The sequence below is a fragment of the Balaenoptera musculus genome, chromosome 19 (genome assembly GCF_009873245.2).
Source record: "Balaenoptera musculus isolate JJ_BM4_2016_0621 chromosome 19, mBalMus1.pri.v3, whole genome shotgun sequence".
NCBI classification, from domain to species: Eukaryota; Metazoa; Chordata; class Mammalia; order Artiodactyla; family Balaenopteridae; genus Balaenoptera; species Balaenoptera musculus.
In genome coordinates this window covers 17,887,756-17,913,206 of record NC_045803.1, presented here as the reverse complement: position 1 = coordinate 17,913,206, position 25,451 = coordinate 17,887,756, and the positions used below count along the sequence as shown (strand labels likewise).

At 52.4% G+C, this 25,451-nt stretch overlaps 1 protein-coding gene across 1 annotated transcript in view; it reads left to right on the top strand.

The window, feature by feature from the left end:
* The window catches only part of GPI (glucose-6-phosphate isomerase), a 28,226-nt gene extending 5,632 nt beyond the window's left edge, over positions 1-22,594 (top strand). Inside the window, exons 5-18 of the mRNA XM_036832171.1 lie at positions 3,057-3,140; positions 3,277-3,423; positions 4,248-4,319; positions 4,999-5,043; positions 6,343-6,396; positions 18,312-18,372; positions 18,799-18,842; positions 18,977-19,129; positions 19,969-20,098; positions 20,253-20,329; positions 21,504-21,632; positions 21,857-21,932; positions 22,009-22,075; positions 22,185-22,594. Coding sequence (XP_036688066.1) covers positions 3,057-3,140; positions 3,277-3,423; positions 4,248-4,319; positions 4,999-5,043; positions 6,343-6,396; positions 18,312-18,372; positions 18,799-18,842; positions 18,977-19,129; positions 19,969-20,098; positions 20,253-20,329; positions 21,504-21,632; positions 21,857-21,932; positions 22,009-22,075; positions 22,185-22,320 — 1,275 coding nt within the window. The 3' untranslated portion in view covers positions 22,321-22,594. The remainder of the gene's footprint in view (positions 1-3,056; positions 3,141-3,276; positions 3,424-4,247; positions 4,320-4,998; positions 5,044-6,342; positions 6,397-18,311; positions 18,373-18,798; positions 18,843-18,976; positions 19,130-19,968; positions 20,099-20,252; positions 20,330-21,503; positions 21,633-21,856; positions 21,933-22,008; positions 22,076-22,184) is intronic.
* Positions 22,595-25,451: the final 2,857 nt, after the last annotated feature.

Sequence of the window (25,451 nt, the reverse complement as noted above, 5' to 3'; positions counted from 1 at the left end):
TGAATGTCCTCATGACAAGGTAGCTGATTTTTCCCAGAGTGACTGATCCAAGAGAGTGCAAGGCAGAGTGCCTCAATATCTTTGAATACCTTGAGGTAGCATCAGAAGTTACTCTTTCATTTCTGTAATACCCTGTTGGTTGTACAGGTCAACTCTGATCAAAGTGGGAAGGGACTACACAAGGACATGAATGCAGTGCCAGGAGGTGAGGATAGCTGGGAACCATCTTAGAATTTGGTTATCATAGTCTGCCTTCTGGCTCCCAGTGATTCATCATGTTCCTTCCAGATGCAAAATACCCTGTTCTCTTTCTCTTAAGGCCATATGCCATTACCATATCAGCTAGAAGTGAAGAACCTCATAATCTAAATTAGGTACAGATATATCTATTTTCTTTAATACAACTTAAATACAGTTCCTTTTGATCTGAAGATATGTGAATTAAGTAGACAAGTTATTTATCCCTTACACACCCGACATACAATGGTGAGATAGGCATAGGATAACTGTTATAGGATAATTCCTTTTCAAAAAGGAAGGAAAGTGGAAGGCACACAGGAAACATTGGTCCAAAGCAGTTCTGAAATTGAGCAGGACACGTGTTGGCAATTGCTTGGTTAGGACTCAAGGCCTAGGAATTGTTCCTCAAGGCTTTTGGCTTTGTCCTTAGTCATCCTTTTTACATGAAAGGTAGTCTGTGTTTGTAATTGCCTAGTTTTTTCAGCCTGCTTACTGCCTATAGAAATGTGGGTTTTTAAAGATCTCTTTTCTGGGACTTCCCTGGCGGTTCAGTGGTTAAGGCTCTGCACTTCCAGTGCAGGAGTGCGCAGGTTCGATCCCTGGTTGGGGAACTAAGACCACACATATACACGCCACGGCCTAAAACATAAAAATTATTAAAGATCTCTTTTCCTTTTTTATTTTTATTATTATTATTTTTTTGGCCATGCTGCATGGCATGTGGGATCTTAGTTCCCAGACCAGAGATCAAACCTGCGCCCTCCTGCATTGGAAGTGCGAGTCTTAACCACTGGACCACCGGGGAAGTCCCAAAGATCTCTTTTCCTTTTGTAATATCTCTGTCACTTTCAGTCCAAGCTGATAGTGTTTCTGACAATTCAGTTATCTTAAAAACTTTGTGGGTCTCCTGTGGAGCTTACTGGGGGGTCCACTCCGTTAGACAAAAGCTATACCCACAAATTTTTTCAAGATAAGTCCTTTCCTACAATTGCTTCTAAGACCACAGAGACAGTACTTTTAAGCTTTTTGGAAGCCTTACCTTCAGCCAAAATGTTCTCTGTGTTACCACCTTAGTTCTTTCTGAGGTCTTAACAAAGGATTTTACAGCTACATTCTCTGCTTTACCTTTTGAAGCTTTTCTTACAGTGCCCTAGATTTGAACTTTGCCGAAGATCCATCTCCTAATTTTAGCATCAGTTATTTTCTGGAGAGGCTGGGAATTTTCAAATCCAATGATTCCTGGCTTCTTTTTGTTTAAAAGTTCTTCATTAAGCTTATTTCTCTCCTCTTGTATTTTATTATAAGCAGTAAGAAGCCAGGTAGTTCCTATAACACAGCCTGAAAATCTCTGTAGCTAGATCATCCAGATCATAATAGATACATCTTTTACTTTCCCCATTAATGCAGGCAACAGTGTTATTAAATTTTCTTTCACTACATAACAAGGATTCTTTTTCCTACAATTTTCAGTAGTGTTTTCTTCCCATTTCTTTAAATCTATACCAGCAGCCCCCTCGAGGACTATTAAACCTCTGCTAACAGTCTCTTCCAATGTTTTTTAGGCTTTCACTAACTCTCCTCAAGGTTCTTTTAGCTTTTACCTATATTTTAATTTTTTTATTTTTAAAAAATATTTATTTATTTATTTTGGCTCTGCCGGGTCTTAGTTGCGGCACGTGGGATCTTTTTAGTTGCGGCATGTGGGATCTTAGTTGTGGCATGTGGACTTCTTAGTTGTGGCATGCGGACTCTTAGTTGTGGCATGCGGACTCTTAGTTGTGGCATGCGGACTCTTAGTTGCAGCATGCATGTGGGATCTAGTTCACCAACCAGGGATTGAACCTGGGCCCCCTGCATTGGGAGCACGGAGTCTTATCCATTGGACCAGGGAAGTCCCTACCCATATTTTTAGATTTTTGTTATGGTAATACTCTACTTGTGGTACCAAAGTCTGCATTAGTTATTTATCATTATATAACAAATTCCACCAAAACTTGGCTTAAAATAGCAGTAAACATTTACTATCTCACACAGTTTCTATGGATCAGAAATTCAGGCTTAACCGGTTGGTCTTGATTTGGGGGTCTCTCTTGTGGTTGTACTCAAGATGTCGGCCAGGGCTGTAGTTATCTGAAGGTTTGCTGGGTTCTCAAGGATTCTCTTCCAAGGCAGTTCCTATTCATGGATGGTGAGTTAGCATTGGCTGTTGAAAGAAGGCCTCTGTTCCTCACCACACTGGCTTCTTCGTACAACTGAGTCTTCTCATAACATAGTAGATGGCTTCCCCAAGAGTGAGCTATCCAGGAGAGCGAGGCAGAAGCTGCATGGTCTTTCATGACCCAGCTTCTGAAGTCACACTCCATCATTTTTGCAGTATCCTAATGGGTGCATAGTGAGCCCTGTACAGCATGGGGGACCCTATGGGGATGTGAATACTGGGAGGCAGGAATCCCTGGGGTCCATGTGGAGCTTGGCTGCATGTCTGTCATTTCTGTCCCTGGCACAGACCAGTCACAATAGTTGGCATTTCACATCTCTTGGCCTCTGTCATGTTAGGTTCTGCTGAAAGTTCGCTCTTGTTTTGCAGATTCTGACAATGTTGCTGTGAGGTGGGGATGTCACCCCTCTTACTAATGATGAGAAAAAGGGTCTAGTTGGGGCTGAGTGTGGCAAGGATGTGACACTGGGTCTCAGTAGGCCTCTGATAGGGCCTGGAAGTCGGGACTGAGGTGTAAGGATACAGAAGTAACGATGCATTTGAGCAGCAGTTTATACTCAGGGGTCTGGGCTGATTACATCTCCCCGCTCTGTGCCAGCGTGTCCGGAGTGGTGAATGGAAGGGGTACTCAGGCAAGTCCATCACGGATGTCATCAACATCGGCATCGGCGGCTCTGACCTGGTAAGGAAGGGGCTGCCATGGGATGGGGGAGGAGGGGTCCCATCCAGGGCCTTGGTTTCTCCTGAGATGGGACCTGGCTGTTCTCACCTCTCGTGGGCCCTGGAATCTTGTTTTCTGATGCTGTGTCTTCCCACAGGGACCCCTCATGGTGACTGAAGCCCTCAAGCCATACTCTTCAGAAGGTCCCCGGGTCTGGTTTGTCTCCAACATCGATGGGACCCATGTTGCCAAAACACTGGCCGCCCTGAACCCTGAGTCCTCCTTGTTCATCATCGCCTCCAAGGTACGGCCCTCATACCCGGCCTGACCCCCAGCCCTGTGTGTGCTGGGGTGCGGGGGGGGTGGATGCTTTGCCACTGCCCTGGACGCTGGACCCTCCCAACTGCTCTGAATGAGCCGTGCTTTGTGGATCGGGTGGGCACAGCTGCCCTCAGACTGTTCCTTATCTGGTGGCAAAAACAGTTTACCTGATGAAAGCCTGAACTGGTCCGTATGAGCCTTCATCTTAGGCCCACCCACTCACTTCGCTGAAGGTGTGCTCAGCCTGGGACCGTTCCCATCTTTCTCAGAGATCTGTCTCTAATGTCTGCTCCTTTCTGATCCCAGAGCCATGCCCAGATAGATAATGTAAGCGTTTTGTTTTTTTGTCATTTATGCCCTGTTTACTCATATCCATGCACATTAAATATTAAGAATTCCATCTGAGATCTGAGATACAGCTTAGTCTGGACTGAAGGGAGCCCCAGGTGTGTCCACAGCTGCTCTCCTGGAGGATGCTCTGGCCTTTGACCTGTGGTGGGGTGGCGGGGGCGGAGGGTGGGCTCTGGGCAGGTGGGGGTGTAGCTCTTACTAGCGTTTCCCCTTTCTCTGTCTGTGAAGTCCTGGAATCACAGGATGACGTTGCAACTTCCAGGCCCCTGCCCCAGACACAGCCACTGATCGTGGCTTTGTGGACACGTGGGTGGAGGTGATGGGGAGTAACTCACTGACCTGCATGCACTGCTCCGTGTGGTAACTGGGCACCCACACGGCCTCCGCTGCTGAGCTCTGGCTCTGGGCCGTACCGACCTTGGCTGTTGGACCAACTTCTGTACTCTCTGCCTGCAGACCTTCACCACCCAGGAGACCATCACCAATGCAGAGACAGCAAAGGAGTGGTTTCTCCTGTCAGCCAAGGATGTGAGTGCTGGGTGGGCAGTGGGCAGTGTGCGGGCTGGGCAGGACAGGGTGGGCCTGCCCGTCAGCCTGCGTGGCCACGCTTAGCCCTGTAGCCCTACTTCCCCTGAAGTTGGCAGCAGGAGGCAGCCTTTCTGGTTAAGATATTTGGCTTTGGGACTCCCCTGATGGTCCAGTGGGTAAGGCTCCGTGCTCCCAATGCATGGGGCCCCGGTTCGATCCCTGGTCAGGGAACTAGATCCCGCATGCGTGCCGCAACGAAGATCCTGCGTGTTGCAACTAAGACCCCGTGTAGCCAAAATAAATAAATATTGAAAAAAAAAAAAAAAAGGTATTTGGCTTTGCCAGCCCAGACAAGCCAAATGTGGCAGGCCCTGCTCTAACTGCTGAGGGCCCTTTCCTTAAGGCCACTGGCCCTATGGAATCCTCTCTACCCGTGGCCCCTCCAGCTTTACAGGGGAGGCACCCTGGGCCTTGTGTGCCTGTGAGGTAGGTTGGGCTGCCTGGCCTCTGACCCCTCTGTCCTCTCCATCTTGACATGGGGCTCCTCCGACAGCCTCAGAACCGAGGACTGGGAGCAGTGGGTCCCCCCCGGGGCCTTGGTTTCTCCAGAGACGGGAGGGTCACTGCCCCTGGGGGGCCCCCTGGATGGGTGTGGTGTAACTTGCCTCATCTCTTGCAGCCTTCCGCAGTCTCGAAGCACTTTGTCGCCCTGTCTACCAACACTGTAAGTGCCCATGAGGGTTCCCGTACTACCTCCCTGGGAGGGCCCGGGCCAGGTCAGGGTCATGGCCTTTCCGAATACATGAGCTGAGGTGTGTTTCACAGGTTCAGGGATCTTGGCTCAGCTGCTGGGAGAGAAGTGTTGGTTGCCTTTGAGGGATGTGAGTTGCAAACCATCCTTACCTTTTCTGCAAGGCAGACAAACCTCTGCTGCTCCAGCAAGGGGCTCACAGTCAGTGGGATCACATTAACCCCACCCATCTCCCGGGCCTGGCTGATGCCCACAACATTCCACACATGTGACCTCCCCTGGCTTCTGCCACTGGCCTCTCCCCAGATGGGATATGCTGGGTGCGGGTGGGGGATGCATCCCATTTCTCACATAAGGACGTTAAGCCCCAATGAAGGGATGTGACTTGTCACCCAGTGATTGCATGAGTCGGTGATGCCGGGATTAGAACACGGGACTAGAACATGGTTACCCACCTGCCAGCTCCTCCTGGCCCCAGGTTGTGCAAGGTAGGGTCGGGGGCGTGTCAGCAGGCAGGGCGGGGCTGTGCTGCAGGGGTCGCGAGGAAGGCAGACCCGGCTGAGCACTTGCTGTGTGGTGGGCTTTGTGCTGGAACCACACCCGGGTCCTCCTGACTCCGCTCCTTCCGTGTTCCCCCCACCCCCACCCCCACCCGTGCCTGCAGTGCTGACTTGCCTGTGGGGGGAGACAGGAGGACATCCTAAGGCTGGCCAACCACAGTGCCACTGTCCACCTCCTGCGGGTAGAGCTCAGACTGGTCAGTGGGGCATCTCCTGTGGGGTCTAGGCAAGGGTTGCTGACCCTGTCTGCCCAGGGGATAGAATAGGATCGCTCATTCCCTGAAGGCTTCCTGGGGTGCGGTCACCATCCCACTATTGGAAGGGCTGGGCAGGTGTCCGGGCTGTATGTTTCCTGGCCTGGGAGGTTGCCCCTGCCCGTGCTCAGTTTCCAGCTCTAGGCTCAGTTTCCCCAATGTCCCAGGGGGTCTGGTCCAGGAGGTGGCTCTTGCAGAACAGTGTGTGGGCCAGGTCCTCAGAGCGGGTGTGCAGCCCCTCTCAGCAGGAGGGCTTTGTAAGCACTGGGCCACTGGTGTGCTGGACGTGAGCTGGCCTGGCATCTGGCTCTGGGGGTGGGTGGCTCCTGGTCCCGCCTGGACTCGCAGGTGGCTCCAGCGCAGCCCCAGTGGTGGCACGACTCTTCATGCCCTGGAGCTCCTGTTCCTGTGCAGCTAACCCACGCTTCCTTCCTTCTCTTTCCCTTTGCCCTTTTTAGGCCAAAGTGAAGGAGTTTGGAATTGACCCTCAAAACATGTTCGAGTTCTGGGATGTAAGTAAAGGCACTTCCCCGTGGTGGGTGAATCATGTGTCCTTTGCCAAGTCAAGCTTCAGATGAGGGGCCCGTAAGGTCAGGTCAACATTTATTGAGCACCTGCTGCATGCCTGGCTTTGGGAACCGCCAGGAGGCCCTCAGAGAGGCTTGTGGGGCAGGAACAGCTCTGCTCAGTCAGGATGAGGGCTCCACTCCCACCAAGGGCAGGCTTGCAAGGCCAGGGTGACATTTCCCTGGGTGCCTGCCGGCAGCACCCACTGTGGGGTAACCGGAGCCACCCCTGTCCCCCTCGCTAAGCTGAGGTTGTGAGTTATTCTCAGTGATGACCTTTCTCTGAACTACAGCTGCAATCTGTAAAGGCCAAAGGGCAGGGTGAGGCAGGAGGTGTGACTGGGCAGGCCTGGAAAGGAGCTGCAGGGGCAGCTGGAGGGTGGCAGAGAGGAGGTGCCAGGCTGGGGCCTGGGTGGGGCCCCGCTGGGCAGCTCGCAAAGCCGACATTGCTGAGTGGCAGAGCTGTGGGCCACTCTAGTGACAGGCGGTCACATAGACTCATCTCTGCTAGAGCCACAGCTGGTGCCAAGCAGTGAGCAGCTTTCCTTGCAGCTTGCCTGAGTGCAGCCGTGGTGTGAGAAGGGCTCGGGTCGCAGAATGCAGGGAAGGCTTGGGGGGCAGAGATGCAGTGCAGGGTGTGGCGTGGGTGCCTTGAATGCAGTGGGTGTGGCTCTAACACGTGACTTCGGCAGGTGTCCTAAGAGAGCATCGTCCAGTTGGGGATTTTCCCAGTGGGGCTGTTTCCAGGCCTTTATACTGGAAGCTCTCTGCTTGGTGGCAGCATCTGAAGATGTAACTTCCTTTGAAAGCTCTAAAGGCCTGGAGTCTGGGAGAGAATTAAGCCCTCACGCTCTAAGGCATCTTTTGTGTGTAATGAGTTAACTTCTTTCTAGAATGGGACTAGTTATGTGCCATCCTTGGAAGAATTGAGAAGAGTCACTCAAATCCTTTTCTGCGTCCTGTGGCTCAGATGAGGAACCCCGGTCGAGAGAGACTGTGCAGCTTCTAACAAATGTTGCATGCCTGATAAACGAGGGGAGGCACCATCCTCCTCCCCCCCGGGATCTGGAGCCTGAGCAGGTGGTGGTCAGGGACACGTGGGGGCTCCTGCTAGCCAAGGAGCCCAGCACAGCGGGGCTGTGTCGCAGCCTGGCTCGTCATTGCCTGTAACCTCCCAGCCTGCAGAGATGAGTTGGGGTGTGGCTTAGAGACAGACCTGGGTCTCCCAGGTAAGGCCTAGGAATGACAGTTGGGCACAAGAACATGGGGCTGGGGCTGGCTAGTGAGGCCCGAGTGGCCAGGGTGGGCACAGTGGAGGCCTCTAGGGCCAGTCCAGACATGCCTGGAAGGACCTGCCTGGCTCACTAAGGATGTATATTGCTGAATTGAGAAGGTGACATCTGAGGAGCCAGGGACAGGAACAGGTGAAATTTCTGGACCCAGGGTCTCTCAGGTGAGAGAGAGGAGTCAGAATAGATACAAGGATATTGCTCTGGCTCTGAGGTGAGATCTGAAGAGTCCAATCTGGCGTAGGTATGCGTAAGTGGTGAGGCCTGGTCAGCTGTGGTCAGTCATGGGGCAGCCTTGTATGTCGGGATCAGGCAGAGTCAGCACACGTTATTGGAGAGCTAATTTTGGCCGGTGATGTCTGAAGAGGAGCCAGGACAGGTACAGGTGATATCTGAAGAGGAGGCACCAGGACAGGTAAAGGTACAGGTGAGGTCTGTGAATTCTGGAAGAATTCAGATATTTATTCTATCAAGTGGAGTCTGAGGAGCCAAAATTAGGTACATGTTCTTTTATTTATTTATTTATTTGTTTGTTTATTTTTGGCTGCATTGGGTCTTCGTTGCTGCACACGGGCTTTCTGTAGTTGTGGCGAGCGGAGGCCACTCTTTGTTGTGGTGCTTGGGCTTCTCATTTTGGTGGCTTCTCTTGTTGCAGAGCACGGGCTCTAGGTGCGCGGGCTTCAGTAGTTGTGGCTCGCGGGCTCTAGAGCGCAGACTCAGTAGTTGTGGCACACGGGCTTAGTTGCTCCGCGGCATGTGGGGTCTTCCCGGACCAGGGCTCGAACCCGTGTCCGCCTGCATTGGCAGGCGGATTCTTAACCACTGCGCCACCAGGAAAGCCCAGGTACATGTTCTTAAACCTGGATCTGTGAGTTCAGGATAGGTGTAACATTGGGATCTCTGACTGGCTCTGAATTAAGCATCAGGTGGTGGGTGGCTCATCACTCAAGTGAGGCGTTTAGAACTCAGGATTAGGCAAACAGAGGTAAGTCCCCTACGTAGGTCTCAGCATCCTGACCAGGTGTGACGGGCAGAGCTCAGGGTGTTGTAGAGGCCCCTGAGGTTCCATAACCAGCCCAAGACGTGATCAGTGGCATTGGGGTCTGAATGGGTTGGGGTATGAGGTGCCCAGATGAGGAAGAGTTAGGAATGTACCTGGTTATAAAAGGTAAGGACTGGGGAGTTAGGACGGGTGAAGAACAGACAGGTAAACCAACCTAGGAGCCACGTCGCTAAGGTGCAGTGTGAGAGGCTTATGGTAGACAAAGGTCTCTAGAAGTGTCAGAGGCCCAAGTCACTCAGACACTGTTTGGCACCAGTGGGCTCTCGCCAGGCTTCCCTCAGGCCGAGATGAGCAGCCAGGGATCTGTCAGGTCTCTGGGAAGAGTCGGTTCAGGGTAGGTTTGTATAGTGGGGTCTGCCGGGATGGTCTGTAAAGCCACGTCTGTTTGAGGTCTCAGAAGCTGGAATCAGACAAGGTGTGTATAACTAGGTGTCTTAGGGGAGGCCTGAGGAGCCAAGATTAGGCACATCTGGACAGAAGAGTGTTGGTCAGGTAAGGACACTGAAGCCAAAGGTAGGCAGAGACAGAGCTGAGTCTGACAGGTGGGACTGGAAATCCACGATTGGGTCCAGGTCAGAACTGTGTCCTCAGGTGTTGTCCAGGCAGCTCTGGTGATGCTCAGGGCGGTGGTCCTGGAGATGGTCCTGGGTCCCCTGGGAAAAGACTGAAAAGCTGGAGTCGGGCAGAGAGATGGAGCGTTGCATCCATCCATCTGGAAGGTTCATGAATTCTGGGTCTGTCTGAGGTACACAGAGCAGGTCTGTCAGGTAAGGTTTGAGGAGTTGAGGTGAGATACAGGTTTGTACTTTCAGTTCTTGAACAGGTAAGGTCTGAGCTGCTGAGGTCAGTCCCTGGTTTGTATTCCAGATTTGAGGAGCTGAGGTTCAGCACGGGTAGATAGAACTGAGTTTTTCAGGTAAAATCTGTAAAGCCAAAGGGAAGCCAGAAGTAGGTTGAAAAGTCATGTTTAGGTTCATTAAACTCTGTCCCACAGTTGAGGTCAGGCATAGGTAGGTAGAACAGATCTGTCAGGTAAGCCCTGAGGAGTCAGGGTTGGGTTCATCTAGAAAGACGTGGATCTCTTAGATGATCTCTGAGAATATGAAGTGAAGGCAGGTGGGTAGAGGTAGGTGTCTCAGGTGAGATCTTGAGAGCTGGGACTGGGCACAGGTGAGTAGATCTGCATCTCCCAGGTAAGGTCAGGATAGGTAGGTAGAACTGCATCTCTGCCTATCTTGTAGAGATGTCTTACGAAGTTGAGGAGTTGTGGCCAGGCACAGGTATGTGGAATTGAGTTTCTCAGGTAAGGTCTGTGGAGTCTGCATCTGGTACAGGTTTTATCCTTGGGTCTGTCAGGGTGAGTTAAGCACAGGTGGGTAGAGCAGGGTCTGTCAGGTAAAGTCTGTGGAGCAAGTTCAGGAACCTGGGTCTGTCCAGTGAAATCTCAAAAGTCACAGCCAAGTCCAGGTAAGAAGAACCAAATGTCTTAGATGACCTTTGGCGAGCTGAGATGAGGTACATGTAAGCAGAGCTAGCCTGCCGGGGCGGTCTCAGGAGCCAGGAACAAGCATAGGTAGGCAGAGGTTGCTCACCATGTGCAGTTTGAGGACCCAAGGTCATGCACAGGTAGGCAGAGCTGGCCGTCCAGCTGCAATCTCAGAAGCCAGGGCCAATCACAAGTAGGTAGAACTGACTTGCCACATGTGGTCTGAGGTAAGCAGAGCTGGTCCACTAGGTACAGTGTAAGGTGCCAGGTTGGTAGAATTGGTCTACTGGGTATTGTCTGAGGAGCCAGGGTCAAGCACAGGTAAGCAGAGCTGGTCTGCTAGATATGGTCTGAGGAGCCAGGGTGATGCACATGTAAGCAGATCTGGTCCGCTAGGTATGGTCTGAGGACCCAGGGTCAAGTACAGGTAGGTAGAGCTGGCCCACTAGGTGCAGTCTCAGGACCCAGGGTCATGTACAGGTAGGCAGAGCTGGTCTGCTAGGTATGGTCTGAGGATCCGGTGTCAAGCACAGGTAGGCAGAGCTGGTCTGTCAGGTATGGTCTGAGGGTCCAGAGTTGTGTACAGGTAGGCAGAGCTGTCTGGTTAGGTATGGTCCGAGGATCCAGGGGCAAGCACAAGTAGGTAGAGTTGGTCCACTAGGTTTAATCCGAGGATCCAGGGTCATGTACAGGTAGGCAGAGCTGGTCCACTAAGTACGGTCTGAGGACCCAGGGTCAAGCACAGGTAGGCAGAGCTGGTCTGTTAGGTACAGCATAAGAAGCCAGGGTCATGTACAGCTAGGCAGAACTGTTCTGTTGGGTGTGGTCTGAGGACCCAGAGTCAAGCACAGGTAGGCAGAGCTCGTCCACTAGTTATGGTCAGAGGAGACAGAGTCACACACAGGTAAGCAGAGCTGGTCTGCTAGGTGCAGTCTAAGGACCCAGGGTCATGCCAGGTGGGCAGAGCTGGTCCACCAGGTGCAGTCTCAGGATCCAGGGTCAAGTACAGGTAGGCTGAACTGGTCAGCTAGATACAGCATAAGAAGCAGGGTCATGTACGTGTATACAGAGCTGGTCCACTAGGTATGGTCTGAGGATCCAAGGTCAAGCACAGGTAGGCAGAGCTAGTCTGCCAGGTATGGACCAAGGGTCCAGGGTCATGTACAGGTAGGCAGAACTGTTCCTTTGGATATGGTCTGAGGATCCAGGGTCAAGCACAGGTAGGCAGAGCTGGTCCACTAGGTACAGCACAAGGAGCCAGGTCATGTACAGGTAGGCACAGCTGCCCCCTCAGTGCAGTCTAAGGACCCAAGGTCAAGTACAGGTGGGCAGAACTGGTTTGTTGGGTATGGTCTCAGGACCCAGGGTCAAGTACAGGTAGGCAGAGCTGGTCCACTAGGTATGGTCTGAGGATCCAGGGTCAAGCACAGGTAGGCAGAGCTGGCCCACTAGGTGTAGTCTGAGGATCCAGGGTCATGTACAGGTAGGCATAACTGGCCTTTCAGGTATGGTCTGAAGGTCCAGAGTTGTGTACAGGTAAGAAGAGCTGGTCCACTAGCTATGGTCCGAGGATCCAGGGTCAAGCACAGGTAGGCAGAGTGGGTCTACTAAGTATGTTTTAAGGATCCAGAGTCATGTACAGGTACGCAGAGCTGTTTGGCTAGGTATGGTCCGAGGATCCAGGGTCAAGCACAGGTAGGCAGAGCTGGTCCACTAGGTATGATCCAAGGATCCAGGGTCATGTACAGGTAGGCAGAGCTGGTCCACTGGGTATGGACTGAGGACCCAGGGTCAAGCACAGGTAGGCAGAGCTATTCTGCTAGTTAGGTTCTAAGGATTCAGGGTCATGTACAGGTAAGCAGAGCTGGCTGGGTAGGTATGGTCTGAGGACACAGGGTCATATACCGGTAGATAGAGCTGGTCTGTTAGGTACAGCATAAGAAGCCAGGGTCATGTACAGGTAGGCAGAGCTGGTCTGCTAGGTATGGTCTGAGGAGCCAGGGTCATGTACAGCTAGGCGGAACTGTTCCATTGAGTATGGTCTGAGGACCCAGAGTCAAGCACAGGGAGGCAGAGCTCGTCCACTAGTTATGGTCAGAGGAGACAGAGTCATGCACAGGTAAGCAGAGCTGGTCCACCGGGTACAGTCTCAGGACCCAGGGTCAAGTACAGGTAGGCAGAGCTGGTCCATAAGGTATGGTCTGGGATCTAGGGTCAAATACAGGTAGGCAGAGCTGTCTGACTAGGTATGGTCCAAGGATCCAGGTTCAAGCACAGGTACGCAGAGCTGGTCCACTAGGTGTAGTCCGAGGACCCAGGGTCAAGCACAGGTAGGCAGAGCTGGTCCACCAGGTATGGTCTGAGGATCCAAGGTAAAGCACAGGTAGGCAGAGCTGGTCCACTAGGTATGGTCCAAGGATCCAGGGTCAAGTACAGGTAGGCAGAGCTGGTCCATAAGGTATGGTCTGGGATCTAGGGTCAAATACAGGTAGGCAGAGCTGTCTGACTAGGTATGGTCCAAGGATCCAGGTTCAAGCACAGGTAGGCAGAGCTGGTCCACTAGGTGTAGTCCGATGACCCAGGGTCAAGCACAGGTAGGCAGAGCTGGTCCACCAGGTATGGTCTGAGGATCCAAGGTCAAGCACAGGTAGGCAGAGCTGGTCCACTAGGTATGGTCCAAGGATCCAGGGTCAAGTACAGGTAGGCAGAGCTGGTCCATAAGGTATGGTCTGGGATCTAGGGTCAAATACAGGTAGGCAGAGCTGGTCCACTAGGTGTAGTCCGAGGACCCAGGGTCAAGCACAGGTAGGCAGAGCTGGTCCACCAGGTATGGTCTGAGGATCCAAGGTCAAGCACAGGTAGGCAGAGCTGGTCCACTAGGTATGGTCCGAGGATCCAGGGTCATGTACAGGTAGGCAGAGCTGTCTGACGAGGTATGGTCCGAGGATCCAGGGTCAAGCACAGGTAGGCGGAGTTGGTTCACTAGGTAAGGTCTGAGGATCCAGGGTCATGTACAGGTAGGCAGAGCTGTCTGACTAGGTATGGTCCAAGGATCCAGGCTCAAGCACTGGTAGGCAGAGTTGGTCCACTAGGTATGGTCCGAGGATCCAGGGTCAAGTACAGGTAGGCAGAGCTGGTCCACTAGGTATGATCCAAGGATCCAGGGTCATGTACAGGTAAGCAGAGCTGGCTGGGTAGGTATGGTCTGAGGACACAGGGTCATATACCGGTAGATAGAGCTGGTCTGTTAGGTACAGCATAAGAAGCCAGGGTCATGTACAGGTAGGCAGAGCTGGTCTGCTAGGTATGGTCTGAGGAGCCAGGGTCATGTACAGCTAGGCGGAACTGTTCCATTGAGTATGGTCTGAGGACCCAGAGTCAAGCACAGGGAGGCAGAGCTCGTCCACTAGTTATGGTCAGAGGAGACAGAGTCATGCACAGGTAAGCAGAGCTGGTCCACCGGGTACAGTCTCAGGACCCAGGGTCAAGTACAGGTAGGCAGAGCTGGTCCATAAGGTATGGTCTGGGATCTAGGGTCAAATACAGGTAGGCAGAGCTGTCTGACTAGGTATGGTCCAAGGATCCAGGTTCAAGCACAGGTACGCAGAGCTGGTCCACTAGGTGTAGTCCGAGGACCCAAGGTCAAGCACAGGTAGGCAGAGCTGGTCCACTAGGTATGGTCCAAGGATCCAGGGTCATGTACAGGTAGGCAGAGCTGTCTGACGAGGTATGGTCCGAGGATCCAGGGTCAAGCACAGGTAGGCAGAGTTGGTCCACTAGGTAAGGTCTGAGGATCCAGGGTCATGTACAGGTAGGCAGAGCTGTCTGACTATGTATGGTCTGAGGATCCAGGGTCAAGTACCGGTAGGCAGAGCTGTCTGACTAGGTATGGTCCAAGGATCCAGGGTCAAGTACAAGTAGGCAGAGCTGTCTGACTAGGTATGGTCCAAGGATCTGGGCTCAAGCACAGGTAGGCAGAGTTGGTCCACTAGGTATGGTCCGAGGATCCAGGGTCATGTACAGGTAGGCAGAGCTATCTGACTAGGTATGGTCCAAGGATCCAGGGTCAAGTACAGGTAGGCAGAGCTGGTCCACTAGGTATGGTCCAAGGATCCAGGGTCATGTACAGGTAGGCAGAGCTGTCTGACTAGGTATGGTCTGAGGATCCAGGGTCAAGTACCGGTAGGCAGAGCTGTCTGACTAGGTATGGTCCGAGGATCCAGGGTCAAGTATAGGTAGGCAGAGTTGGTCCACTAAGTATGGTCCGAGGATCCAGGGTCAAGTACAGGTAGGCAGAGCTGGTCTGCCAGGTATGGTCCGAGGATCCAGGGTCATGTACAGGTAGGCAGAGCTGGTCTGCCAGGTATGGACTGAGGGTCCAGGGTCACGTACAGGTAGGCAGAGTTGGTCCACTAAGTAAGGTCTGAGGATCCAGGGTCATGTACAGGTAGGCAGAACTGGTCTGCCAGGTATGGACTGAGGGTCCAGGGTCATGTACGGGTAGGCAGAGCTGTCCCCTAGGTATGGTCGGAGGAACCAGGGTCATGTACAAGTAGACAGAGCTGGCCCAGCAAATGTGGTCTGAGCAGCCTGGGTCAGAGGCAGGTAGGCAAAGCCTGGCTGCCAAGTATAGTCTTGAGGAGACCTAAGGAGTTACGGTTGAACACAGGTAGGTAGACTTAGCTCTTTCAGGTGTTGGATTCAGGCAAAGGTATGTACCCTTGGTCTTTTGGTGATGCCTGAAAGACAAGGGTTAAGCCTGGGTTGGTAGAGTGGCCTCAATTCAGGCCCACGGCACTGGGGTCTTCTGCAGATAGGCGGGACTCTGCGGGGCTCATAGCAGATACGCAGCCTCTAAGTTAGACATGAGTAGGTGGATGTGGCTCTCTCAAGCAAGGACTTTGGGGCCAGATGTATGTATGCTTGGGTCTTGCAGGTGAAATCCTTGGAGCGTGATTCCGGCTCAGGTACATTGACCCAGGTCCTAGAAGTTAGGCCTGGGGTTAGTCACAAGTAGATAGAACCACATCTCTTGGTGGGGTCTGCTGAGCACAGATAACGCAGAGATGTTTGCATCTGATGAGGTCTGAGGCTCCTTACTGAGGTGTTGGTGCCCAGGTTAAGCAGGGGTTGATAGTGTTGGATCTGTTTGTGAGATGTGAAAAGCCGAGTCAGACACAGACGGTAGACCTGGCTCTCTCATGGTAGGCCTGGGAGCCGAGATCAGGCCCATGGAGATAGAGCTGGATCCCTTGGGAAGGTGTGAGGAGTCTGAGTGTTGGGCTCAGGGAGGTGGGCCTGGGTCTGTCAGCTGAGATGTGAGGGGTCAAGGTTAGGCACAGACAGGTACGTGAAGCCCGGTTCGTTAGCTGAGCTGTCTGGAGCCTGCCTCTGACAGGTGTATAACCCTGTGGTCTGAGGTACTGGAGTTGAACACAAGTAGGTGAGTTAACCTCCCAGCTGAAGCCGTTGCATCCATACCCAGGGCTGCTATGTGGACCTGGCTTCGTCACTGAGTCCATGGATCAGGGTCACATGGCAGAGGTATGAACATGATCTTAGGTGGGTTTTTGCCCCCTGGTTCAGGTACAAATTGGCATCCCTGGGCTTGTTAGATGAAATGAATGGGGCAGGATCTAGCCTAGAAATACGTAATTGGTACGACTGGTAAGGCCTGAGAAGGTGGGTCAGACACAGGTGGGACCCTCAGTGGTAGGCTCAGGCACGGTCAGGTGGGTAGAGTGGACTCTCATCGAGGGAAAGGCAGAGTCATCGTAGGTATGTGTACCTGGGTCTGCCTGGGGAGGTGTGCGGAGCCCTTGGGTTCAGGTAGGAGAGGTGGAATGAGCTGAGCCATGTCAGCCACCTGTTCTTAGCACCCTGGTCAGGTGTGATGGGTGGAGCTCAGGGTGTTGCAGAGGCTTGAGGATCTGTAACCAGTCCAAGGTGTGGTCTGTCACATTGGGGTCTGGCTGGCAGGGTCTGAATTAATCAAGTGGGGAAAGAGATTGGATTATACCTGGTTGGAGAAGGTGAGGTCTGAGGCTCTGGGGCAGGTGAGGCACAGAACGTGGAACTGACTGCAGAGCTACATCTCTAAGGTGTGGTGTGAGAGACCCACTGCAGGTGAAGGTGAGGTCTAAGGACCTCAGGTCCTTAAGGTCTCAGAGGCTCAAATCAGACACTAGCTTCGCTGGGCTCTCCCAGAACAAAAGTGAAGTCTGAGAACCTGACCTCAGTCAAGGTCAGCAGCCTGGAATCTGTTGGTCTGAGTGCTGGCTGTCTGCTCAGGCCAGTTTCTGGATTTGAGTCTATTGGGTGAGATCTGAGAGCCAGTGTCAGGCATGGTGTGGTCTGTGGGACTGTGACAGTCAGGTAAGGTTCCCCCAAACCCAGACCCTTTCTAGGTAAAGAGCCCCATCGTTCGTCTTATTATCCAAGCCAGAAACATCTGGGCCACATTTGATTCTCTCATTCTTCCAATTCATCCTTTTTAATTGAACCTCCTGAATCAGTGCTCTGCATCCCTGCCGCCCCCATTCAGGGTAGCATCATTCTTTGGACAACCACTGGGGCTCCTAGGTGGTTTCCTGCTTCCATTCTCCCCTCACCCACAGACTTCTTGGTTCTCCAGCCTTGCCTCTCAGCTTCTACCCTCCAGTTCTCACGCCTTCCTTCATCTTCTAGATTGTGCTACACTTCTTCCTGCCCAGCCTGTCTCATCAGGCTTTCAGGATAGAATTAAGCCTTAATGCCCCAAGGCATCCATTGGATGTAATGAATTAGCATCTCTCTTTTGCCTCTAGAAGGGTGCTAGCCTTGGACCAACCTTGGGAGTATTGAGAAATTAAGTCACTCAAAGCATTTTCTGTGGGGCTTAATTCTCTCACTGTTGAGAAAGGCTGCTCTTGCTGCAGGACCTTTGCATATGCTGTTCTGGCTGCTGGAATCCTTCTCCTCCCTCTGTGCTTCCCTGGGTAACACTTACTCATCCTTCACATCCAGGCTCAAGCACCCTCAGAGTCCTTTCATTCTTGGTTTCCTTTCTCCCAAGCACGTCATCTCATTTTCACATTTATTGGCATGATTGTTTCATTTATATCTTTCTCCCCTGTGGATTGTTTGTATTGCCTATGCTAGGAACATGGTAGGTGTTCCAGAAATAGTTGTTAGGAAGATGTGACTGGAGATCTGAGGATTCTGAAGGTAAAGTGGAGTCTGCAGTGTGGCATGAGAAGGCACAGTGTGAATGGTAGGCCTCAGTGTGTCTTGGGCTGAGGCTGAAGATCAGTCAAGCCTAGGTGTGAGCCACTGGGCCTGTCAGTGTCCCAGGAAGCAGGGCTAGGCACAGGTAGGAGGTGCTGGGTCTGTCAGTACAGCCTGAGGAGTCGGGAATGGGCACAGGTATGAGGCACTGGATCTCTCATTGTCAGAAGTGGCAAGGCCAGGCCCAGGTATGAGACTTTGGGTTTATCAGTATCTGAGGAGCAGGGGCCAAGGCCGGGTAGGAGGTGCTGGGTCTTTCATTGTTCAAGGAAGTATGCGTGGGCACAGGTATGAGGCGCTGGGTCTGTTAGCGTTTAAAGAGGCTGGACGCAGGTACGAGTCGTTGGGTCTGTCGGTGTCCTTGGAGGCACAACCAGACACAGGTATGGGATTCTGACTTGTCAGTGTCCAAGGAGGCGGGCTAGGCGCCAGGTCTGTTGGTGCCTGGGGAGGCCGGACCTGGCACAGGTATGAGGCGCCGGGTCTGTCGGTGTCTGAGGAGGTGGGGCCAGCCACGGTAAGGTCTTTTGTTGAGTCTCGTGGCGCTGGTCGGTCCCTCGTATAGTCTGCCCTGTTGGTCGGCCCAACAGTTGCTGGCGCCTGGCCTGCTGTCTTGCTTCCCAGAGGTGGGTTGGCCCCAGGGCCGCGGAGCTTTACCTGTAGCAGAGCATGGTTCTCGGGGGGCAAGTTCCATGGCAGGAGGGAGGGGGGCGGGGTGTGCCAGCCCTCCCTCAGCGCCTTTTCCTGTCTCTCCTAGTGGGTGGGAGGCCGCTACTCGCTGTGGTCAGCCATCGGACTCTCCATTGCCCTGCACGTGGGTGAGTGTGCCTGTTTGTGTTTCTGTCTCGGGAGACCGTGTTGAAGTCTGAAGTCGGGCTGGGGGCTTGTGTCCCTGAATACCTTCCCGTTCCCACAGGCCGCTGGCCTCTCTGCCCTTGGCTGGAACAGTTCTTTCAGGTCAGGTGGGAAGGGCCGAGTTTCCTTGCGGCTTTGCGGGTTGGCCTTTCTCCCCGCCCCTCACCACTGCGGTCCTGCTCGCTCCTCCACGCCAGGTGGCCTTAGAGCTGCCTCAGTCAGCTCAGGGCTGACTCTGATTAGAGGGGCTTTCTACAGGCCCAAGTCCTCCCAGATCCTGTTTCTTCTGGCTCCCCCTCCAGCCTTTCCCCGGTTCCAGAAGAAGCTGTGTCCATGTCCAGGAGGCATAGGGCATGACCATTTCTGTTGACGCTGCCTTTGTGTCGCAGGATTTGACAACTTCGAGCAGCTGCTCTCAGGGGCTCACTGGATGGTAAGTGCTGAGGCTTGTGTTCTCTGCCAGGCGCTGGCTGGAAGCTTGTGGTTGGCCCAGCTCCCTCGCCCTCGCCCTCACTCCTCGCCTCCTGGGAAGCTGCTCAGCCCCCACCCACCCCGTTCTCATTTCAGGACCAGCACTTCCGCACGACGCCCCTGGAGAAGAATGCCCCCGTCCTGCTGGCTCTGCTGGGCGTCTGGTACATCAACTGCTTTGGGTGTGAGACGCATGCCATGCTGCCCTATGACCAGTACCTGCACCGCTTTGCTGCCTACTTCCAGCAGGTACCAGCTGCCAGGCCAGGCCTTGGGCTGGGGGGCCCATGAGCCTGGGTGCCCAGGTTCCTGCTCCTCCAGGGGCCTTTTCCTCCATTACCCTTGGGCATGTCCAGGGCCCACCTGTGCTCCCCACCTCGTGGAGAATCTTTGTAACCAGGATCGGTGTCAGTTGAGTTTGGCGACCGTGAGAGGGGCATGACTGGCTATCATGGTGCCCTGGCCAGTCAGGCTCTGGCTTGGCTCAGGGCATGTGCCTCAACCAGGTCACTTCTTTCTTGGACATCACCCGACAGGGTGGGGCCATAGCCTGGGACCCCCATGGTTTGCACTGCCTTTGTCCCTCCAGACAAGCAGGTTTACACCCAGTCTGTGGTGCCTCTTTGAGCTACTCACAGCCCTCTGCCCCTGGAATCTCCACAGCCCCCCTAGAGCAGCCCCTCTCCCAGTGGATCCTGTGACTGGAGGAGGGGCTGAGGCTCCCCAAGGCCCAGAGTCTAGTTGGGGTGACGGCCCTCAAAGGCTATACAGTCTGGATTCCAGCCTGCCTCTCCATTAAGAAATCAGTTGAAGATTTTGTGACCCGTTTCTGCTCTTAGGGAGGTCCTCCCTGGACCTCCATATACACCTTCTGCTGGTCATGGGTGCTTCAGCGCGGTCGAAGCCAAAAAGCTTGTGAGCTGTGCCCTCCCAGGTGAGGGGACATAAAAGAATCATGCCTGCCCATATCTCACAGGGCCAGGGCAGGGCAGGGCAGGCATGCCTGGTGCATCCCAGGCTGGTTTTGGGCATGTGCATGAAGGAGCAAGACTTGCAGATCGATGACTGGGTTTCTGGCCCCATTCCAGGGTGACATGGAGTCCAACGGGAAGTACATCACCAAGTCCGGCACCCGTGTGGACCACCAGACGGGCCCCATTGTGTGGGGGGAGCCAGGGACCAATGGCCAGCATGCCTTCTACCAGCTCATCCACCAAGGTAGGGCCCATCTGGCCTGGGCAGGAGTGCTGCTGGGGACGGGGAGGGCACGCCAGCAAAGACTCCTCCATGAGGTCAGCGTTCTCCTGTAGGCCACATGGATGGTTTCCATGGGTGGGGATAGGCACCTGGGTGACCACAGTGCCCTTCGCAGGTACCAAGATGATACCCTGTGACTTCCTCATCCCTGCTCAGACGCAGCACCCGATAAGGAAGGGTTTGCATCACAAGGTAAAAGCCCTCATCCCGACCCTCTTCATGCTGTCTTAGGCTCACATTACACCCAGACCTCTTAAGACTGATGCATTAGTCAGCAGTACTAGTTTTCTGTTCCTGCCACCACAAACTTAGTGGCTTAAAGACAACACCCATTTATTATCGTGGTTTCTGTGGGTCCCAAGCCCATCACGCTCTCCTGGGTCTCTGCTCAGGTTCTCACAGGCTGAAGTCAAGGTGTCGGTAGGACCGTGTTCCCTTCTGGAGACTCTGGGGGGAAATCCTTTTCCTCATTCATTCAGATTGTTGGCAGAATCCATTTCTATATGGTTGTAGCACCAAGACCTGGTTTCTTTGCTGGCAGCTGGGGGTCGTTCTCAGCTTCTAGAAACCCCCTTGACTCTTGGTCTCAGAACCAGCCAGCCTGGGTTGAGTCCATCTGAAGCTTCGATTCTCTCCTGCCTCTTCTTCTGTTGCATCTCTCTGGCTGACTCACTTGCCGTCCTCTTCTGTTATTTTTAAGGGCTATGTGATTACATTGGGCCCACCTGGATAATCTCCCTATCTTAAGGTCTGTAACCTTAGCTCCGTTTGCAGAATCCCTTTTTGCCATGCGATATAATATACACAGGCGTTAACAGCAGGGGGCAAAGATCAGGGAGCCAGGATCTTGCCTGCCACAGCAACAAAGGGGAAAACCACCCAACTCCTGACCTGACAGAGTCCTTGAAGAGGACCGATCCTGCCTTATCTTGGGTGTGCAGAGTAGCATGGGTTACTGTGGGCACAAGCTTTGGACTCAGGAGTCCTGGGTTTGAGTTCTAATTCTTCCCCTCTGTCCTTCTGGGATTCAGTGCTGTTGACTTGAGGGAACTGAGGCTCAACTAGAAAAGAGTTGACGCCTCTCCCCCTCAGGATCTTAAAAAATAGATGTTGGTAAAGTTCTTAACCGGGCCCTCGGCAAGTAGTACATAGTCCTTGAAGGGTAGTTATCATTGTTACCTACTTTCCAGTGTCAACAGATGTGCTCTGTTGGCCCCCCTTGCTCCAAGTAAGCTCCAGAGTCAGGGCAAGCAGCCTGACCCCGACTGCTGAGACTAACCCCGACTGGGCAGTGCCAGGCAGTCTTGTCCATCTGCCTGAAGCTCAGACAGCGCTTCAAAATGGTACTCGATGTCTCTCTCGTCAGATCCTCCTGGCCAACTTCTTGGCCCAGACTGAGGCCCTGATGCGGGGGAAGTCGACAGAGGAGGCCCGGAAGGAGCTACAGGCTGCAGGGAAGAGTCCAGAGAACGTTGAGAAGCTATTGCCCCACAAGGTCAGCACTTCTCCTGAAGTGGGCTTTGGGTGGCATCCTGGAATTGGAAGGATAAAGTTGTGTGGCCAGGGCAGGGGCTCGTGGAGTGCCTTGCCTGTCTTGCACAGTAGGAGGGGCTGTCCTCACAGAGCTGCCCATCCCAGCCTCTGGGGCGGCATGTGCTTCCCTTATGCGGAGTTAGGGATCACGACTAACTGGGGGACGTTTCTGGGTGTTTTCTGAAGGTCTTTGAAGGAAATCGCCCAACCAACTCTATTGTGTTCACTAAACTCACGCCATTCATTCTTGGAGCCTTGATTGGTAAGTGAGCGGGGAAGGTCCCGGCTTCGGGTAGGTCGGACTGGGCTGGTAGAGCCCTAACGTGCTCCCTCCACAGCCATGTATGAGCACAAGATCTTCGTTCAGGGCATCATCTGGGACATCAACAGCTTTGACCAGTGGGGGTGAGTTCCTGGCTAAAGGGGAGGGTGGGGATGCCTGTGAGCTGGCTGGTGGATTTCACTAGCAATGTTGGAAGCTTCCTCGTACCATTCTTCCTCCTCGCCCTGGCAGAGTGGAGCTGGGAAAGCAGCTGGCTAAGAAAATTGAACCTGAGCTTGATGGCAGCAGCCCAGTGACTTCTCACGATTCTTCCACCAATGGGCTGATCAACTTCATCAAGCAGGAGCGTGAGGCCAGAAGCCAATAAACTCGTGCCCGGCAGCAGTCCCTGTTGTGACCGGTCCGTCTTTTCCCTCCTGCCCAGAGTCTGCACTGCATGGTCCTGCCCAGAGCACCCTCTGGTTTCGGGCTTGGACCACAAGCCCTTTGGGGGAAGCTGGTCTGGAATTGCCAGCCTCACCCTCTCCATGTCCAGGCCCCCTCTGTCTTACAGTTGGCTGAAGTGTTTCAGTGCAGCTGATTTTTCCGACCTATGTTCATTGTTCATATACCAGGTAGAAAATAAAGATGCCACAAAGGAGCTTGTGGGCTTAGCCTCTTCTTTGTCCTGAGATGGGGCTCTCTGCAGGAGTTAGGGTGCCCAGCAGGAGGAGTATTTGCCTTGACTGAGGCTTGACTGTAATTGGTGAGCAAATCCAGAATGGAGGACGGTCCCTTGAGAAGAGAATGGGTGGAGTGGGGCATAATCCAAGTCACGAGGGCAACTTGGCCTCTGTAATCGAATCTTTTCTACATCTTCTTACACTTCTCACCCCTGTGGCTTTGGAGGGGTTGTATACTTCTGTTCACTGGATAGTTTTTAAAACCACATTGAGATTTTGTCTGTTTGGGGTGAATTCCTGGCCCAGGTCAAGGGTGACCACTAACTCCTGGCCAGATGCTCGGGTAATTCTTTCCTTTTATAAGATAGACAATTGAAAAAATGATTTTTGAAGAAACTATCCTTTTATCTTCTATTTAATGTACTTCTATTCAAGATACTAAATAATATTTCTGGCCAATTTAGCAGAAAATGAATTTTATTTAAAGTTGATGGGCAGAATCAATGGGCAGACTAGAGGCTGAGCTTTCCAGACCTACACCCTAGACCATGACACAGAATGATCTGGACTGGGAAACTGCTGCCCCTTTCACAAAGCCCTGCTGCCCCCAACCCTGTCATCAGGGCGGCCTTCACCCCATCTTCTCCTGGGCTGCCTGCATTTGAGTTGTCCTCTAGCTTGGTCACATGCCTTCCTCAAAACAGGGAAAAGTCAGGACTTGTATTTTTTCTTCCTATAAAGAGAAGACAAACTGCGCCCATGAATGCTCAAAGAAAGGAATACCCTGACTGTAGAAAGTGACCGTACAGGTGTAAATGTCCACTTAAAATAAATAATAGAAATTGTCAGCACTTCTCATCTTCCTATTGGTGAAGTGGAAATTGTTTTTTTTAATTCCAAAAGTGAATGCCCACTTCTCTCCCACTTTTGCAGAGGTGATAGAAAGATGCTTTTCAACAGTCAAGCTCTGTTGAAGCCCCTGCTGACCCACCTCCTTTCTTATTTTTTTGGGGGGGGGGGCGCCTCACGGCATATGGGATCTCAGTTCCCCGTCCAGGAATCAAACCTGTGCCCCCTGCAGTGGAAGCGTGGAGTCCTAACCACTGGACTGCCAGGGAATTCCCCCACCTCCTTTCTTAATATAGCTGATGAAAAGTGAGCTATATTCCCATCAGAGGCACTTCCTCTATTACAAAAGAGCAAGCACGCAAGTCTGTAGAGAGGAAAATTCTAGGTGGCAGACCCTCTCAGGCTAGCTTGTCTTCACATGAATGATCTTTTAGCAGTGGGCCCACTGAGTTCCTCTAGGCCAGCTGCCAAGTCTCATGTCTTCCCTTAGGCGGGAGCACCTGTCATACGTCAGTTGGCCATGTGTCCCTTGGCCCTGCCTTGTTCTGGTCATCACTGCCACTGTCATCACTTACAGCTTCCACTTATCCTGTGGCTGCCAGTTGTTGCAAGTCTTGAGCGGTATATTAGAGTTCTCCAGAGGAACAGAACCAATAGGATATGTCTATGTATCTCTATACAGATATATGAGATTTATTATGGGAGCTGGCTCACATGATTATGGAGGCTGAGAAATCCCACGATATGCTGTCTGCAAGCTGGAGACTCAGGAAAGCCAGGGCTATAATTCAGTTTGAGTCTGAAGGCCTGAAAACTAAGAGGCCACTGGTGGGAGGCCCAGAGTCTAAAGGCTTGAGAGCCAGGAGCTCTGATGTCCAAGGGCAGGAGAAGATGGATGTCCCAGCTCAAGAAGAGAGAATTCATCCTTTCTCCACCTTTTTGTTCTCTTCAAGCTCTCATCAGATTGGATGATGCCCACCCACATTGTTGAGGGCAGATCTTCACTCAGTCTATTGATTCAAATGCTATTCTCTTCTGACGCGCCCTCACAGATAATCCTAGAAAAAATGTTTTACCAGCTATCTGGGCATCCCTTAGCCCGGTTAAGTCGACACGTAAAACTAACCATCACAGGCAGCCCTTCAGGTGAGACTGAAGCAGCTTTCAACATCTTCATTCTGTACTTCCTCAAATACAAGCTGTATCACAATTTGATGATTTGTGTGAGTTTGTCAGGAGGTCCAAAGCCTACAAAATCATGAATTAAGTCAGACACTTCAAGTCTCACACATGCAAGCACTCCTTACATTGTTCCAAGGACTCCACGATAATGTCAGTGTCAAATTTGTTGTTAAATTGCTTCTGAAATTCCAGAATTGGGCAGCAGTTAACATCTTGAACATTCCTCTTAAGTAATAAGGCTTCATGCTGCAATCACACTTTGATCAAGAGGCTGTAATAGGTTACGTTAGGATGTAAACAGATGACACGTTGGAGAAAGCTCAGTAACTGTTGGAGGAAATCTTGCTGTGTTAGCAAGAATAAGATTTGTTTTTTTAAATTTTTGGCTGCACCACGGGGCATACGGGATCTTATTAGTTCCCTACCCGGGGATCACACTGGTGCCCCCTGCAGTGGAAGCGTGGCGTCTTAACCACTGGACTGCCAGGGAAGTCCCCAAGAAGAATTTTGAAGTTTGTTTCTTCTTGCAATAATTTAGAAATGTATCCTGGGAAACATTAGCTAAAATAACAAGTATCTACCAAGTCATCCAGCCTCTTTGGCTAGACCTGAAGTGAACAGCAAGATTGGACTTCACAGCACCTTTAAAGCCATCAGATTGGCAGTGATAAACCAGAAGTAAACTGGTTTCACCTCCAGGTCCTCGCTGGGGCTGGAGCCAAACGTCAGGAGGCACCTTTTTTTTTTTAAAAAATATTTATTTATTTATTTATTTTGGCTGTGCCAGGTCTTAGTTGCTGCATGC